At 48.4% G+C, this 17,341-nt stretch overlaps 2 protein-coding genes across 2 annotated transcripts; one reads left to right on the plus strand and one right to left on the minus strand.

Moving 5' to 3' along the window:
- Positions 1 to 39: 39 nt before the first annotated feature.
- LOC137782226 (gap junction delta-4 protein-like) lies at positions 40 to 1,856 on the plus strand. Its single transcript, XM_068571424.1, is given in 3 exon segments — positions 40 to 94; positions 929 to 1,800; positions 1,803 to 1,856. Coding segments are annotated over 3 exon segments (981 nt in total).
- Positions 1,857 to 5,162: 3,306 nt separating this feature from the next.
- On the minus strand, positions 5,163 to 8,304 carry LOC137782267 (frizzled-8-like). The gene has a single exon (XM_068571480.1). It carries the CDS (start codon positions 8,057 to 8,059, stop codon positions 6,296 to 6,298), a length of 1,764 nt encoding a protein of 587 aa, XP_068427581.1. The 5' UTR covers positions 8,060 to 8,304; the 3' UTR covers positions 5,163 to 6,295.
- Between the last annotated feature and the right edge of the window lie 9,037 nt (positions 8,305 to 17,341).

A 17,341-nucleotide genomic window follows, 5' to 3' on the forward strand; every position in this document is an offset into this window, starting at 1 on the left:
CTCACACGGGCTCAGGGTCTCGGGCGCTCGATGGGAGCGATGGGAGCCGGAGATCTCCTCTTCGTCACGATGAGCCACAATGTCTCCTTCATGGGTACGCCGCGGCTCCTCTGAAGTGTGTTAGCATTGTTAGCGTGCGTTAGCATTCGGATGTTCAAGGTACATAGAAATAAACAGTGAATGTAAAGCGCTAGCCACTTAGCTTCATTGCAATATTATGTCATATATTTACAGGGAATTACTGGACGTACCTGTTGCATTGTGTTCAGAAGAAGTTTAATTTTTAAAGTTATTGCTTATGATTTAGCAGCGTGCGGCTGTGGAATTACTGCGTTATACTGTAATTTGATGTGAAATAATAACAGTTAAATCTTGTAAAATCCTGGAAATATTCTATATTTATAATATATGAATTAACAGTGCAGTGAATAATGCATTCACATCAATGTATTCTGACTAAATGCTGCTCTTCTGATGTCATTTCCCTCTTTGTACAGTGAAATTTGTCACTTTTGTCGTGATCTTGATATTTTAAATCAGCTTTTTATGTTGTATTTTTAAAAAAACATACTTTATTCATAATTTAGTTGAGTTTCATACATTTTGATTGTATACCCTTTTACTTATTTCAATAGTTTAACAATATTCTGATCTTTAAACAGCGTTTCAGAGTCATTATCTGACCTGAATCTAATCCTAATCTCAACCCTAAACCCAAAAGTTAACTCTTAAACCCCTCAAAGTAAAACACTGGACATAATCCCAGAAATATCCTGAATCTCAAGCTTTGAAACTCAAATCTGTGCTCGCTGAGACGTAAAGTAAAGACACGCAGCGGTGGAAGTGCATGTTCACAACTCCACAGTGTCTTCCTTCTCCTCACTTAGTCTCTCTTCATCTTCCTCCTCCTCCTCCTCCTCTCCTGCAGGTAAAACCTGGTGGGTGCTGATGCTCGGCCTCCGCCTGCTCGTCCTGCTGCTGGCCGGCTTCTCGCTCTTCGGCGACGAGCACGAGCGCTTCGTCTGCAACACGCTGCAGACCGGCTGCTCCAACGTGTGCTTCGACGCGGCGGCGCCCGTGTCCGTGCTGCGCCTCTGGCTCGTGCACCTCGTCCTCCTCTGCCTCCCCCACGCGCTGTTCGCCGCCTACGTCGTGCACAAGGTCGCCGGTTTCTACCACTCCGGCTCCTCCAGGGAGCTCCCCGAGCGCCCGCAGGGAGCGCCGAGCTTCCACTGCGCCTACTTCCTGGTCGTCCTCCTGCGCGTCCTCCTGGAGGCGGCCTTCGGCGCTGGCCAGTTCTTCCTCTTCGGTCTGTCCGTCCCCAAGCGCTTCCTCTGCTACGAGGCGCCCTGCGCGTCCGGCGTGGAGTGCTACGTCTCCAGGCCCACGGAGAAGACGGTGATGCTCAACTTCATGCTGGCCGTGGCCTCGCTGTCCGTGCTGCTGAGCCTGGCGGACCTGGCGAGCACCGCGAAGGCCTCGGTGAGCTGGAGGAGGAGGCAGAGGAGGAGGCGGGAGATGCTGATGGAGGAGATGAGCAAAGGGGAGCAGAGCAGCATGCTCACCACGACCACGACCGCCACCGCGACCACGGCCGAGCACGGCGCCGTCGTGCCGAACGGCGACGCTCTTCGCGCGAAGGTGAAGGACGAAAGCAAATACGCCGAGGTGGCGGAGACGTACCGGCCGCCCACGCCCGCTCGCGCCCCGGCACCAACCCACTTCGTCCTCCACAGCCACCTGAGGCCTCCGCTGGGCCGGCGGCCCGACGGAGCGCCGGGCCCCAGGACGCCGACGCCCACCACGGGCGCCAGAAGGCCGGAGCGGGACCGGGCGAGCTCGGGCCGACAGTCTGAGAGCAGCGACTGTCAAGACAGGAGAGCGTGGGTGTAGTGGACCTTCAACAAAATGAGCTACATCCAGCAAACCTGTTGGGGTTTTTTTGCTATCTCAGCAACATTAAGCTAGCAGGCTAAATATCCGGTTTTAGCAAACTAAAGAAGAATATATTGTTATTGAGAGACACCTAGAGAGGCGACGGTTTGCTATTCGCCAGAGCAGCTGAAGGTTATTTGAAGTGAAATTGTACATTTTCAGCTTCTGCGTGGTCAAAATGTCAATTAGCGTAACTTTGAAGCTATCCGAGCTAGTTGTGTAACGTGTCAGGAGAGGTCAAGAGGTCGCAGGCTACTTTTAACGGCCCTCCCCTCGGTTTAAGTGACTCTTACTGGAATGTAAAGGCCTCAAAGGACGTAGAAGTAACTTAACAGGCAGAATGGATTGTTAAAGTTTGGTTTATGGGGAAATAGACAATTAAACATTCAGACAACAGATTAAAAATGTCTCAATCTGCAAATCAGTTTAAAGTTTGGAGAAAAAATCAATATGTAGTTGGTGTTTTTTTATGCATGCTTACTGATGTTATTTGGTTTAATTAAAGATACTACGAGTGTATTGATCGGATTCATCCTGCACACGGAGAGGATTCAGCCCTGAAAGCTCCGGCCTTGACCTTGAGGAGGCAGAAGCGCATCAGCTGTCGTCTGGATGACTGACACACTGACCCGACCTCTGACCTCTGACCTCTTGACTCGGGAACAACCCCGGCTCGGATGACACGAGTACCTCCAACCCTCCCCTCCGCCGCCGTCGTCCAGCGTTAGCTCGGCGTGCTAACAACGTCCCGACAGCTCGATCTGTACGACGCACAAAGAAGGATTTACGATCACGGACACATTTAGCGTGACATTTGCTGCATTTAGGATGTTTGTCTTCACGGTTCAGTTCACCTTCAGGACAGCGTCATGGCCTCATTATATAAATATATATTATATATATATATAAATCACGCTGCGATCTCACGGCTGACTGACGGAGCAGATTGAGAAGTCGGAGGAAAATCTCCACATTGAGCACAACAGCACATCAGAGGACCTGTCAGAGGCACCAGCAGTATTGATCCCGTCCACCTGACGGGTGTGTGTGTGTGTGTGTGTGTGTGTGTGTGTGTGTGTGTGTGTGTGTGAACACGTTTAAATGATCTTCACTGCCTTTACGTGAGCATCGACCCTCAGAGGAGCGCGTTAAGATTGCATACGCTCCGTTTCTGCTGGTCCGTAAGATGAGAAGATCCAACACTTCCCCCAAAAATCAATAGAGTTGTTTGTTTGTTTTTGGCCTTTTCTTGCTCCCTGTGGGTCGTTTCCTCCGGTTTAAGAACGACCCTTCAAGAGCCACACTTTATTTCTCTCTTTCTCTCTCTCTCTCTCTCTCTCTCTCTCTCTCTCTCTCTCTCTCTCTCTCTCTTTCTCTTTCTGTCTTTCTGCCTCAGAGAATGCCAGAAATGACAAACATGACCTTTGACCTCTACGCCCGTCAACCCGCATGCCTCGTCACGCAAGATGAGTCTTTGAGGTATTTTTTTAAACACCCATATACACACATATATGTACTACTAGATATACTAGTGTGTGTGTATATATATATATATATATATATATATATATATATATATATATATATATATATATATATATATATATATATATATATACATATACACGTCTATATATATTTCGACAGAGTTAACCTCACTCTTGATGAACTTTACCACACTTAAAGCGCCAAGAACATACACACACGTTCACACACACACACCTACACATTTACACACACACACACACACATTTACACAAACACATACAAACACACACACTTCTGGATGTAGCTGGTCTATTTAATAAATTGTATTATTTGGCTTTAGAGCATAAAATAATTCAGATTAATTGGTTTAATCTCAAATATATTATCAATGACGTGTTTCACTCTGATTGGTTGGATCTGATTATTTATTGTGTTGATTTAATGTAACTTTAAACCAACGTGTTGGACGCGTGATGACGCGTGATGAGTTGATGAGTTAATGGATCCGTAACGCATGCGCGCTGCGTGTTGTGTTGTCTTTTGACCACCAGGTGGCGGCACAGCCCCGCGTCACCCAGCTCTCACCGCCACACGGTGTGTGCGTCGGTCATGACATGTTACTCAGTCTGACACATTGTGTTACTCTCAGTCTGACACATTGTGTTACTCTCAGTCTGACACATTGTGTTACTCTCAGTCTGACACATTGTGTTACTCTCAGTCTGACACATTGTGTTACTCAATCTGACACATTGTGTTACTCTCAGTCTGACACATTGTGTTACTCAGTCTGACACATTGTGTTACTCTCAGTCTGACACATTGTGTTACTCTCGGTCCTGACACATTGTGTTACTCTCAGTCCTGACACATTGTGTTACTCTCAGTCTGACACATTGTGTTACTCTCAGTCTGACACATTGTGTTACTCTCAGTCTGACACATTGTGTTACTCTCAGTCTGACACATTGTGTTACTCAGTCTGACACATTGTGTTACTCTCAGTCTGACACATTGTGTTACTCTCAGTCTGACACATTGTGTTACTCTCAGTCTGACACATTGTGTTACTCAATCTGACACATTGTGTTACTCTCAGTCTGACACATTGTGTTACTCAGTCTGACACATTGTGTTACTCTCAGTCTGACACATTGTGTTACTCTCGGTCCTGACACATTGTGTTACTCAGTCTGACACATTGTGTTACTCTCAGTCTGACACATTGTGTTACTCTCAGTCTGACACATTGTGTTACTCTCAGTCTGACACATTGGAAGAATGCAGCGTTTTCTCCAACTGACGTCACGTGGCCGTTACGCACGGACCTGTTAAGTTGAAGTGATGACAGCGGGAAGATGAGCGGACCACACACTGCAGCGTCCTGACGAGCGATTTAAAGTCATTAAATCATGAAATAGGGCACGCATTGACATGTTAAGTCGCATGCATCCACTGAGCAGACCCCCCGCTGAGCTCCAACAGCCGGGAGGTTTGACAAAGCTGTCATTTCCCAGGCGGCCCCAAAGGCAACGTTTAGTAAAGCGTCAAATAACCTGTGGATGTCATAACGCGCCATTACGCACAGAAAGATGAAGATAGACTCAGCAGGACCTTCTTCTTCTTCTTCTTCTTCTTCTTCTTCTTCTTCTTCTTCTTCTTCTTCTTCTTCTTCTTCTTCTATTAATATCTCACATGTGTCCAAACTAAAGTCTCAGACCAGAAAAACGACCAGAAAGTTTCAATAAAAGTTTTGTTTTATTCTCAAAATAGATTTTTCTATCAAAGTGGAAATTATACATATTTACAATCTCGTAAATTTTCATATACAAAATGTACAATATATGTACACCAATAATTATATAAATACACTTTACGCGCTGATGCAACCCGTATGAGACAGTATTAAGGCATCGATTAATAATTATGGACCTGTAAATTCATCTGCAGACAAAACAAATAAAAAAATACAAAACAATCCCATAATGACCTCAGAGAGTCTTTGTGGCTCTGATGGGTAAGACACTGCGGTTCTTTACAGCCAGGAGAGAGAGAAGGAGAGAGGAGAGGAAAGAGCAGAGAAAGTAGAGAGGAAAGGAGAGAGGACATATGAGAGAAGACAAAGGACAGAGGAGAAAGGAGAGGAGCCTCAACACCATGTAACTATTGACAAGAGAGAGGACAGAGGAGACAGGAAAGATGACATAGGAGAGAGGAGGAATGACAGATAGAGAAGAGAGAAAAGGAGAGAGAGAAGAGAGATGACATAGGAGAGAATAAAAAGGACACAGGAGACAAGACAGAAGAGAAAGGACAGAGGAGAGGATCCTCAGCTCCGCGTCACTATCGACAGGAGAGAGGACATAGGAGAGAGGAAAGGAGCGAGGAGAGGCTCCTCAGCAGCGTCACTATCGGCCGCATCTCTCCAGCTGCGTTCACGCAGTGAGATAAGCTTCATTCTCCTGCAGAGGAACATTGTTCCTGCTGACGGCCTCATTATCTAACGAGGAGCCATTAGGCTCATTAATGTTCATTAATGTGCTAATTACAACACGCTGACGGACAACCGAGACACAATTAGTGTTTCACACACACACACACACACCCTCCTCCCTCTATTCAAGACGTCACGTGGGTAAGGCAAGTCCAAACTCAGAATGAAGCGCGCGCGGACACACTTGTTTAAAAACAAACAGTTCACATTAGTGCTCGTGACCAAAAGTTGCATGTCAGCTGGCAGTGTAGCTGGATTTGAATAATTTACCAAAATAAAAAAAACATCTTTGCGCCACTTTTGTCCCCCAGAAGCGCTGCTTTTAAAAACAAAAGAGTCTTTAAGTGTCACGTGACATAAGAGGCCTCCTCCCCGCGGTCACACCCGGGACAGGGGCATCTGCTTGGGGCAGGACACGGAGCTGGCCGTGCCGGACCTCCAGGTCAGCCCCGTGCTGACGTCACTGTACATGGAGCCCGCGGAGGCTTTGCTGCCCCAGCAGCAGCGCGTGCAGAACGTCCTCCAGGAGTCCAGCGTCTTGCCGGACCAGATCCACGCCCCCGACGTGATGCCCACCAGCAGGCACATGAAGTACTTGAGCATGAACACGGCGTAGTCCGGCCGCTGGCGGCCCGCCGGGTCCGCGGCGCACGCGCAGTTGTGCGTAATCTCCCACGTCTGCCGGTTGTGCTGCTCGTAGAAGTAGCACGCCACGATGACGGTGGCCGGCACGGTGTACAGCACCGTGAACACGCCGATCCGGATCATCAGCCGCTCCAGCTTGTCGGTCTTGGTGCCGCCCTGTTTGATCACGCTCCGGATCCGGAACAGGGACACGAAGCCCGCCAGCAGGAACATGGTGCCCACGAACAGGTAGATGACCAGCGGGGCCAGCACGAACCCGCGCAGGTTATCCAAGTTCTGGTTCCCCACGTAGCAGATGCCGGACACCGGGTCCCCGTCCACGGAGCTCAGCGCCAGCACCGCGATGGACTTCATGCTGGGGATGAGCCACGCGGCCAGGTGGAAGTACTGCGCGTAACTGGCGATGGCCTCGTTGCCCCACTTCATGCCGGCGGCGAGGAACCACGTGAGCGACAGGATGACCCACCAGATGGAGCTGGCCATGCCGAAGAAGTAGATGAGCAGGAACACGATGGTGCAGAGCGCGGGACCCGTGGTCTCGTAGTGGATGTGCTCCGCCGCGCCGCCGCCGCTGCACGCCACCTCCTCGTGCCCGGCGATCAGCCGGACGATGTAGCCCACGGACACGAACATGTAGCAGGCGGAGAGGAAGATGATGGGCCGCTCCGGGTACTTGAAGCGCTCCATGTCGATGAGGAACGTGGCCACGGTGGCGAAGGTGGACACGAAGCACAGCACGGACCACAGCCCGATCCAGAAGGCGGTGAAGGTGCGCTCCTCCGCGGTGAAGTACGGGCTGTGGCACGGCACCGCGCAGTTGAGGATCTGGCCCGTCTGGACGCGGTCGCGCAGCAGCGGGTGCGCGTCGCCGCTCAGCGGCACCATGGGCGCGCGGCAGAAGCAGCCCGGCTCGCACGGCGGGGACGCCGCGGCCACCGGCTTGTGCTTCCCCGGGACGCCGCGGCCGCCGTAGCCGCTCTTCTTCCGCGGGTTGTACGGCTTCAGCGGCCGGTTGGTGGGCTTCGCCACCACGGGGGACGCCGTGGTGGTCTGGCTCCGGTTGTAGTCCATGCACAGCGTGTCCTGGTTGCCCTGCTCGGGCAGCAGGTCGCACCGCATCCGGTCCGGCCACGGGAAGCCGTACTGCCGCATGAGCGGCGCGCAGCCCGCCTTGGCCCGCTCGCACACGTCCCGGCACGGCGGCAGCGGCTTCTTGTAGTCCTCCAGGCAGATCGGCGTGTACATGCTGCAGAGGAAGAAGCGCAGGTCCGGGGAGCACTTGATCTCCACCAGCGGCCAGAACTGGTGCACCTCCAGGCCGGCCTCGTCCTGCGTGTCGTGGTTGAACTGGTTGGGCATGTAGGTGTAGTTGTAGCCGATGCCCCGGCACAGAGGCACGGAGATCTCCTGGCACTGGAGCTCTTTGGCCGCCATGCAGCCCGCGCCGAGGGCGAGGACGAGCAGCGCGCACCAGCAGCCCGGGACGCTCCTCTCCATCGCGCAGGAGGAGGAGGAGGAGGAGGAGGGAGTCCCACCGTGCGCCTTCACACGTCAAAAAATTAAAATAAAAGTCCCAGCGAACTTGCTGTGAGCAAGTCGGCTGCGCGTGCGCTTTAATCCAGGGATGCTGCGGGAGTCATGGTGCTCGAGACCCGCGGGAGATGGCGTGTGACGGGCTGTGGCATCCGAAAACAAGCGCTCTCCTTATCCACACACTGTCTCCTCTCTCCTCTCTTTGTGTGTCTGCGCTGCACGGTGCGTGTGTTTGCGTGCTCTGCCGCTGGTGGGTGCGCTGGGTTTTATACCGGAGGAACGAGGACACGCCCCCTCCCTCCCCAGCGTGGGCGGGGACAGCAGGAGAGGAGTGGGGGTGAAGAGGTGGGGGGGACAACAAGTCAATCAAGCGCTCCTTCTATTAGGTGTTTGTTTAAAATGTTCACCCTGGAGGAAGGGTTATAATCACTCTGTGTCTCTGTCATGCGCATGCGCAGTGGCCTCTACAGACAAAGAGACGGGGAGTTATCACACAATAGGAACATGAGGGAGAAATGTAATTAGCATACAGACAAGCGCAGAGTAAACTAACAAGAAGTCGACCCCGAGCACTTATTAGTTTGGCAGTTACAGGATGTCCCTGAATGCATCACAGCATCATGATGTAAATTACAAGAAGGAATGCGCTGCGTCCTGACTGCTGTTTCCTTCTTTATCTGGATGCTTTGAGAACAACTGGAGGTCATATTTATTTAAATATGTCTCTGTGCATATGGAAAAGGTATCAAGCCATTCATAATAATAATTTTCTTGCAACTTGAGCTCCAAAGTGAGAGGATTGTTTTCTAAAGCTGCGTGCAAAGTGACATTTGAGCATTTAAAGGTTGAGTTTCTATTTGTCATGTGTTCTTAACCCACGAGCACGACGAGACAAGAGCATTTAAATCTACTGCAACATGCAACACATGGACTCTGGATACCAGCATGCATTGTGTTTCCTCGTGTTGAATGCAGAATGGTGACGCTCACATCTAAAATTAACGTTAAATTTAAACTTTTACAGTGTAAAAACATCTCTGACTTGTGTTTAAAAGAGTTTAAAGTTCCTTTGTTTCCTGCTTTGTGTTCATCTGGAGGTTTATTCTCTTAAAACAGAATTAAAACAGAAGCGAGAAGCAATAAAAAAAATACTTTTACACTCTTTTTAATTTTTTTTTTACAGTGTACGTTATCGTCCAAAAAAGTTACTCCTCATTTTGACTTCTTGTCTTCTCTGAGGGAAGAAACATGATGTTGTCTGTGCATGCTTGTGTGTGACAGAATGCAGAGGGATGGAGGGGAGTGTGTGTGTGTGTGTGTGTGTGTGTGTGTGTGTGTGTGTGTGTGTGTGTGTGTGGTAAGCGAGGTTAATGTGGGCTTGTTAGCTCACAGCGGGGGGTCGTCTTGCTCTAAAGGGAGGGGGAGGGGCTGTTTGTCTAAACGCTGGTGCCAATGTTTCACTCAAGGCATGCTGGGCCGGCAAATTAATGCGACGCACCACTGGGCCCCACAGACAGGACAGTGTGTGTGTGTGTGTGTGTGTGTGTGTGTGTGTGTCAACACTTTCAGAGCTCAGCCTAAAGAAAAACAAGGCCGGTCCAGCGTTGTGATAGCACTAATTAAAGTCATTCGCACGTCTTGTTGGATCCAGACGCGTTGTTTTAAAAAATATCAGAACTAATTAGCCCCAAGACCAATATTTGCTGAAGGAGGCTTGTTTTAGCTCAGTCGGGGTCCCAGTGTTGTGTAAAGATCATTTTGTTAAGCTGCTAATCACAGTACAACGTTTCAGGATGAATTGAGTTTTGTGTAACTTGTTTGTTTTCTCCGTTCTCATCAGATGAATCTCTTCATGCATCTGGTAAACATCTGGCTCTTGTCTTCATATGAACATTTATAACGATGTATGTGTGCGCTCATTGACAGAAACGGTAACTTTAACCTCGCTGATCCTTTAAAAACACATTGAAACTCAACAGAAATCTCACTTCTTTGGGGTCTTTTCTCTGTTCCAACAATCATCAGCTCAGATTTGAGAGTTTGTAAATGACAAAAATGATCCAGATCCAGATGTCTCCAGCAGAGCTGTGAACCGCAGGTGAAAGTCGGAGGGAACAGGTGCCTCCTCCTCTTCCTCCTCCTCCTCCTCCTCCTCTTCCTCCTCCTCCTCCTCGGTTACAGATCTGTCCGAGTGGAACCCGTATTGATTAACAAGGCCGATAGACTCGGAGGCCTCGGCCACCAACTGTCGACTGCGCCTCCTCGCCTTCTGTGTGCGACGACGATAGCGGGTGTGGGGTTACCCGTACCCCCCCACCACACACACACACACACACACACACACACACACACACACACACACAGCCCGCATACCAAATCTAAAGGGGTGGAAATGGAATTACTGCATCTGTTTAGAAGTCAATTTCTGACTTTTCCAGGATCCTTTATCTATCCTCTCTCTCTCTCTCTCTCTCTCTCTCTCTCTCTCTCTCTCTCTCCCTCCCTCTCTCTCTCTCTCTCTCTCTCTCTCTCTCTCTCTCTCTCTCTCTCTCTCTCTCTCTCGTCTCCCCACAGACTCTCCCAGGGCTCTCAAAGTTCACGACAGAGGGGCAGGAGAGGAGGAGGAGGAGAGAAATCTGACATTAAAGGAGAAACCTTTTTTTTAAAAACTTTTTAGAGCGTTTAATGTTCGCGCCACAAACAGAAGACATTAACTTCTTGGTTATGTGCGTCCATTTCATTCTGTGTCAATAATGGATAAAGGATTCCTCCCTCCATTCCTTCCTTCCTTCCTTCCTTCCTCCTTTCCTTCCTTCCACAGGTTAGATTCCTCAGCAGTTAGCTGTCTGTTGACTTAAAGACCCGACTACTAATCAGCCTGAGGTGGGATGTGAGGCTTAAAGCACTCACCCTTGACAGCATGTGCACACACACACACACACACACACACACACACACACACCCCTCTGACAGTGTCCCTCTGTTGACAGAGTGTGTGTATTGTATCGGCTCACCTTCCTTCCGCTCATTAACCCGAGCAAACAGTGACACTAAACCCTCCCATCCAATCAGTCTGGACCGCTGGGTCGGATCATGACAGCCAACCTCCTGAGACACACACACACACACACACACACACACATTCGAAGCCGCTAGATAAGAGCTAAGAGCTCTAAAATATAAAATAGGCTGAAGATCCCCACCAGAGCTAACGCTAACGCTAACATCCAGTGGCACAAACATGTGTTGAAGGGAGAGATTAATGTCTCTCTTCATGACCGAACGTCGGGGAGAGAACACAAGGAATTGGCTGAAGTCCAGTGAGAAGGAGATAAGACAAGAGGAAGGTGATATGAGGCCTGACACTTTTGTTACTACATGAAAAATGTAGCCGGGAGGTCAAAGGGCCCCAAGAAACATGCTCAAGGCCATTGGTTATTAACGGAATACAAGAAAATATATATTTCTGTTTTCCTGACTGTCCCTGAAGTGTGCAGATGAAAGTATAAAAGAAGTTTGAAAGCCACATTCATGTAGTTGAAATGTAGTTCATGTAGTTCTCGCTAACGGCCATCAGGGGGCGACGGCAGTGGTTGCAAAACGAGTTATTTTACCGTAGTTCTGTTGTGTAAAGTCTGTATTTTACCCTGCGTTCAGGGTGTCGCAGCGCCGCCGCCGTCAGACCGCCGCTTGCTCAGCGTGGCGTCGTTAAGACCCTCAAAACAGCGTTTTGCCATGTTTATAATTACGCTCTTTCTCCACTCGGAGCCGCGACAGACCCCCGGATTCATGAGGAGCCGCGACGACAACCATCCGGAAAAGCTCTGCGCTGGTTTTCGGGGTCGTGTGTGTGTCGTTTTTTTTTGTTTTTTTACGAGGCAGCGCCGGCCTCAGAGGGGAGGTTTGTCGTGGAGCCGCTCCGAGGGGCCGAGCGCCGCGACGAGGCGGGAAAACGCCGCCGCGCTGAAAGCCATCAGTGTTCCATTAGCGCAGGAGCCACCGCTATGTGTGTGTGTGTGTGTGTGTGTGTGTGTCACAGGTCGTTTAAAACAAACTCACTCTGTCTGTGATTGAGAGGCATGCAATTAGTAGTGAAAGTGAGGTTTCGCAGTCTTTTTGAATTAACAATTACGTCTTTTACAGCAGAAAAAAATCATTTTGACTCCGTAACAGAAGCGGGTTTAGCTATTTCGAAATATTCGAATGAAATAGGAAGTAACGCTCCACTTTCTATTTATGGAGCACGTGAGAGCTTCTCCTTGGATATTTCTGTTCACACTGTCTGAGGTCTACAGGAGCTTCAGGATGAACTTGGCTTCTTAGTTTTTATGTTTTGGGGATTTTTAATTGATTTTCTGGCTCTTTTTGCTCCATTTTTGGTCTCCACCACCTCCTGAGGCCAATATGTTAAATCAAAGTCTGTGTAGGGATGACATCATCTGCCACTGTGAAACGTATTTTAACCCAAAACATGATGTTTTACTAAACCTTACCCACGCGTGTAGCGTGTAGAAAAACAACAGAAACACGTGTATCTACTAATAAAGCTGACTTTACAGGCAAAAGATCACGTGAACAACCACGTTGCTGACACAAAACGCTGCTGCGCGACTGAAAATAAAGTGTGTTTTCCTTCATTTCTCCACCGCTCTGGAGTCCGGTAGAAGAGCCTTAAAGCCATTAAAGGTGCGTCTGTGCAGCTCTTTGTTGGAGCCACACCGGATGCCTCGAAAAACCTCCACCGGCCACCACCACCACTTCATCAAGTGCAGTCTCCAAACATTCGGGAAGATCAACTTCCCTGAAGTGCTGCAAAAGCCGCGAGCGTAAATGTTTGAGGGAGGGATGAGTAGCGTAGCATCTCCGCGCTGCCGGGGCTCCGGTCCTCTGGTCTCGAGGGGAATTGGGGATTTGGCAGCTTTCCCTCGTCTTAGTGGAAGCTGGCCTTGTCTTCTTCCCCCGGTAAACCTGTTGGCCCCTTTTTACTGCCGTTTTCTTTCTTTTTTTTACCTCAGAGCACTCGGGGAGCGGTGAAGCTGGAAAAGCCATTTAGGACGGATATCAGATGATGTGTAATTTGGGCTTAAAATAACAAGCGCGCGGCGTGTGAGAGTCTGAGGGCTCGACTTATTTCCTGGAGGGTTTAAGTGGCCTCGTTTCACTCATTTGGTTAAAAAAAAATCAAGACTAACATACACATTTGTACAGGCAGGTTAATAAACACTCACACACACACACACACACACACACACACACACACACACACACACACACACATGCTCAGAAAGACATCCCACACACAAATACACACATCTGCACAGGGTAAACAGTCATGCTCTCTCTCTCTCTCTGCTAATATTTACCCATGTTAGCCCCTTAAGTAACAGCTTCTCTCCCATTTAATCATACTGTGTAGTGTGTGTGTGTGTGTGTGTGTGTGTGTGTGTGTGTGTGTGTGTGTGTGTGTGTGTGATACACCAATGCATGCAAATGTATGATAATTCACAATTTAAAGACCTTCATGCGTGATTGTTTGCACATGGTCTCGTGGAATTTATGCGAGTGTTTTTCTGTATAAAGAGTGAGAAACAAAATGCACGGCATGAAAAAAATGGAGATACTTTTATAAAATTGACTGAAAATGTTACTTTGCAAAGTAATTCATCATGAGCTCAGCAGAGCGATGCATCCGTCTCACAAACGTAGTCCTCAGTTTTTGGTGCGTTCTCCTTCGAGCGTTCAGTTTCTGAGCGTACGCTGGCCACAAGTCTTTTCAAAATAAACTTCCTGTCTACACAGGAAGCTGCTCGGTGAGGGCTTAAGGTGGACGTCTGAGTTGAAGTTGGTACTGACGGTTTTTTGGGGTTAAAATAATGAAGGAAGTCACTTCCAGACGTACAGAAGCTAAGTGACCACTAGCCTTCCTAACCGCAACACAAAAACACAGAAAAATAAAAGCTTTGACGAGGTGTTTTGAAGGTGTTTTAGTGAAGAAAAAACGCGTCGTTCAGTTCAAAAATAGAACAATTGTTTTATTTGAAAACCTTGCTCAATGTTTGCTCGCTCAAGAAGCCTAAACGCTCAAAAAACAGAAGCTTGGGGCTAAAAAGTAAACGTTCGGATTAAAATAAATATGAAAGTTTGGCGTCACACACTTCATAAGGTACGTGACACAATTATTTAACATTTAACGGCTTGAAATAACAACAGAAGTGATGTAACTTGAGTCCGGGTGTTACCTGACGAACACCACGACGCGGACAGCGGTCTTCTCTGTGAAAGTCCTGTGTTTGTTGTGTGTCTGTAGACCGACGCACACTGACCTCCCGACGCTGAATTTGCTCCACACGTTGCGTGTCCACGAGCACGACGTCCTGCGTGTCAGTGCAACCGGTAAGATTATTATTTTTCTGTGTGAATTTCTCTCATTCCACCTTCCAAATACGCGACGGGGGCGTCGGCTGCTCCGCCTGCTCCTGTTCGTACCTGGAGGATCGACACATTCCACACGGAGGTGACGAGGCGACCTTGACCCTGGACGGAGCCCCGACAGGCTCCGCCCCCTCCACAGCCCGGTCGACCCAACGCACACGGACAAGGCTGGCAGTGAACCGAGAGCGATCGACCCGGCTTCCCTCCGACAGACAGGCGTGAATTATTGGGGTGAATGTGGGTCGATGTGGGAGTGAGGGAGGAAGAGGAGGAGGAAGAGGAGGAGGAAGAGGTCTAGAGATTTAAAAAAAGGTTGGTGTGAGGAGGGAGAAGAAGAGGAAACAGAGACGAAGAAACAAGAACAGAATGAATTTGAGTTTCACATATTTCAGTATTTGTTGTTTGTTGTCAGTAAAACCTGAAACAACAATGAACGACCGAGGAGATGTGATTTATTCATTTAGATTGTGAGCGTGTGCTTTTATCTTTCTCAAATTAAGTCTGAAAAATACATTCTTTGAAGTGAAAAAGTACTGAAAATAAGTCAGTAAAGTGTAATGTAATGATATTATTTTATGTTTCTGCAAACCACAGATAGAGTGGATGTTGAGCGAGCTTGCACTGCTGCTAGCTCCCCGCTGTAGCAAGCTAGCGCCGCTAGCTAGCTCCCCGCTAGCTGCTGCTGCCCGCGTCCCCGCTGCCCGTGGTCAGTGGTTGTCGGGGAGCTAGCAGAGAGCTAGCAGCAGCGCTAGCTGGCGACAGCGGGAAGCTAGCGTATTATAACGTAACCATGTGTTTTTAAACAACTTAAACGTCTCCTTGCTGTAACCTTTAACTGTCCCGTTATATTTTATATTTTCCTAACTTTTTGTTGCATCATCTCAACATGCAAAGAACACGTAGTTACATCTTTACATTAATTCTCCATCTAATCTGTATTTCACCTGGATGCTACCCAGTGAATGATGACATCACAAGTGAAGGCGAAGCGTCCTTTTTCTTTTTTTTTAAATAAGACTCCAGTTATCTCCGTCTGAATGGCATTCCTGAAGCGCTGGAAGTGCAGCCCCTGTGCAAACTCCGGGGTCTGTCACTCAGCGATGATAAAGCACGCACCGCCGCGTCATTAACCTTATCTCACCTCAAATAGGTCTGACAACAGGTGCGTTTAGTGCGGCGGGTCGACATGGATTGCGGCTGCGAGAGCCCTCATTTGCGAGATAGCGCCGTCAAAGGCTAACCGACCGGAGGAGGGCCGGCTGCGAACGCTCAGACGGCCGTAAAAATGTCACCGTGCACGGCTGACTGATGGCGGTCGGTCTGCAAATGAGGGCGCACGTCCCACCTGGTTACAGTCCAACGCCGTCTGCAGGCCGGCTGTAAGCCACAACGCTCACATGAAGAAATTACACAAAGAGAAGGAAACACTTTTTAATAAGTGCACGTTGTTTAGCATTAGTTAAGTATGAGAAACACTTAAATCATCATTTATGAAGCATTGTTCCAACATTAACACTCAAAATGATGGATTCCTCTTTTGTGAATAAAGTATTAAAGACGTATAGATGATTAATACGATCATTACTAAAGTGTTTTATTCATGAATTTATTTAAAACATGTTTTAATGCTGCAATTCATGATTAATTCAGGTAGTTAATACTCTTATTAATCATTCATTTACAAATAAGGAATCCATCATATATATAAAGTATAAAACCCCAAGCTTATTAAACAAGAATATAACTTTAATAACTGTTTATGAGTTGCATAGTAATGATTGTTTATGTTGCAACAAAGCTTTATAAATTATGAATTAAGTGTTTATTCATGCTTTACTGATGCTAAGTACTGTGTAGTTATTATAAAGCGCTAACAATAAAATACATTAACTGTAGAAGAATCGTTCTCGTGCCAGTGAGGACTTTGTCTTTTCATTCTTAGTTGTCAATCACCTGTAGCCCCTCCCCCTTTACATGGAGGGGGCGGGGCTTAGCGTCTCTGTTTATTTCCCCCCCAAAAGGTTTGTTCCGCTGCTTTTCGGCCTCTGAACTCTGCTCTCCTCCTCCAGAAAGGTCGAGGCGCTCCTTCCTCTTCCTGTCACCGAGCCCTCGGGCGCTCATGGCTCAGACGCTCCACATCTAGAGACACAAGCCTGAATACATAAAGCTCCTTTAAATATTATATACCGCAAACATCTCGTCCTGCCCGGACAACAACGCACTAATCTCTGCGAAGCTGAAGGTATAACCGCTTAGTTACTACAGTAACGCCGTGTGTGTGTGTGTGTGTGTTGTGGCGTTCCACAGGGCTATGTATAAAGACCCCGGGGAAAAAGGAAACAGATAAATACTATTTGACACGAGCCGTTAAAAGTGATGGAATCACGGATGACGCCATCTGGAAGGCGGACTGACCCACGGCTGCTTATGGCGGCTTATGGCTGCTCATGGCTGCTTATGGCTGCTTATGGCTTCTCATGGCTTCTCATGGCTGCTTATGGCTGCTTATGGCTGCTCATGGCTGCTTATGGCTGCTCATGGCTGCTTATGGCTGCTTATGGCTGCTTATGCGTACACATGGAAGACAATAAATCTGCTTTTGACTTCGCTAAGCGGCGGCTTTTGCGTCCGTCTCTGAACACAGGATTGAAGGTCTTTGAGCGCCGGCAGCTTCTGTGCCTTTGCCAGAGAAGCAGTTCCTGGGGCGTTCCCTTTCAAGCGAGTCGCACACAATACCAACACAACGCTTTGTCTCCCAGGATTTCACGTCTGCAGGCAAGTGGTCACGTTTGTTTTCGATGACTCACTCAGATT

This window comes from Clinocottus analis, unplaced genomic scaffold, assembly GCF_023055335.1.
Source record: "Clinocottus analis isolate CAN_PGR_092001 unplaced genomic scaffold, fCliAna1.0.p SCAF_11, whole genome shotgun sequence".
Taxonomy (NCBI): Eukaryota; Metazoa; Chordata; class Actinopteri; order Perciformes; family Cottidae; genus Clinocottus; species Clinocottus analis.

Bases quoted from the DNA above. Each gene is read 5' to 3' on its own strand.
- LOC137782267 (XM_068571480.1), bottom strand. From the start codon at position 8,059: ATGGAGAGGAGCGTCCCGGGCTGCTGGTGCGCGCTGCTCGTCCTCGCC.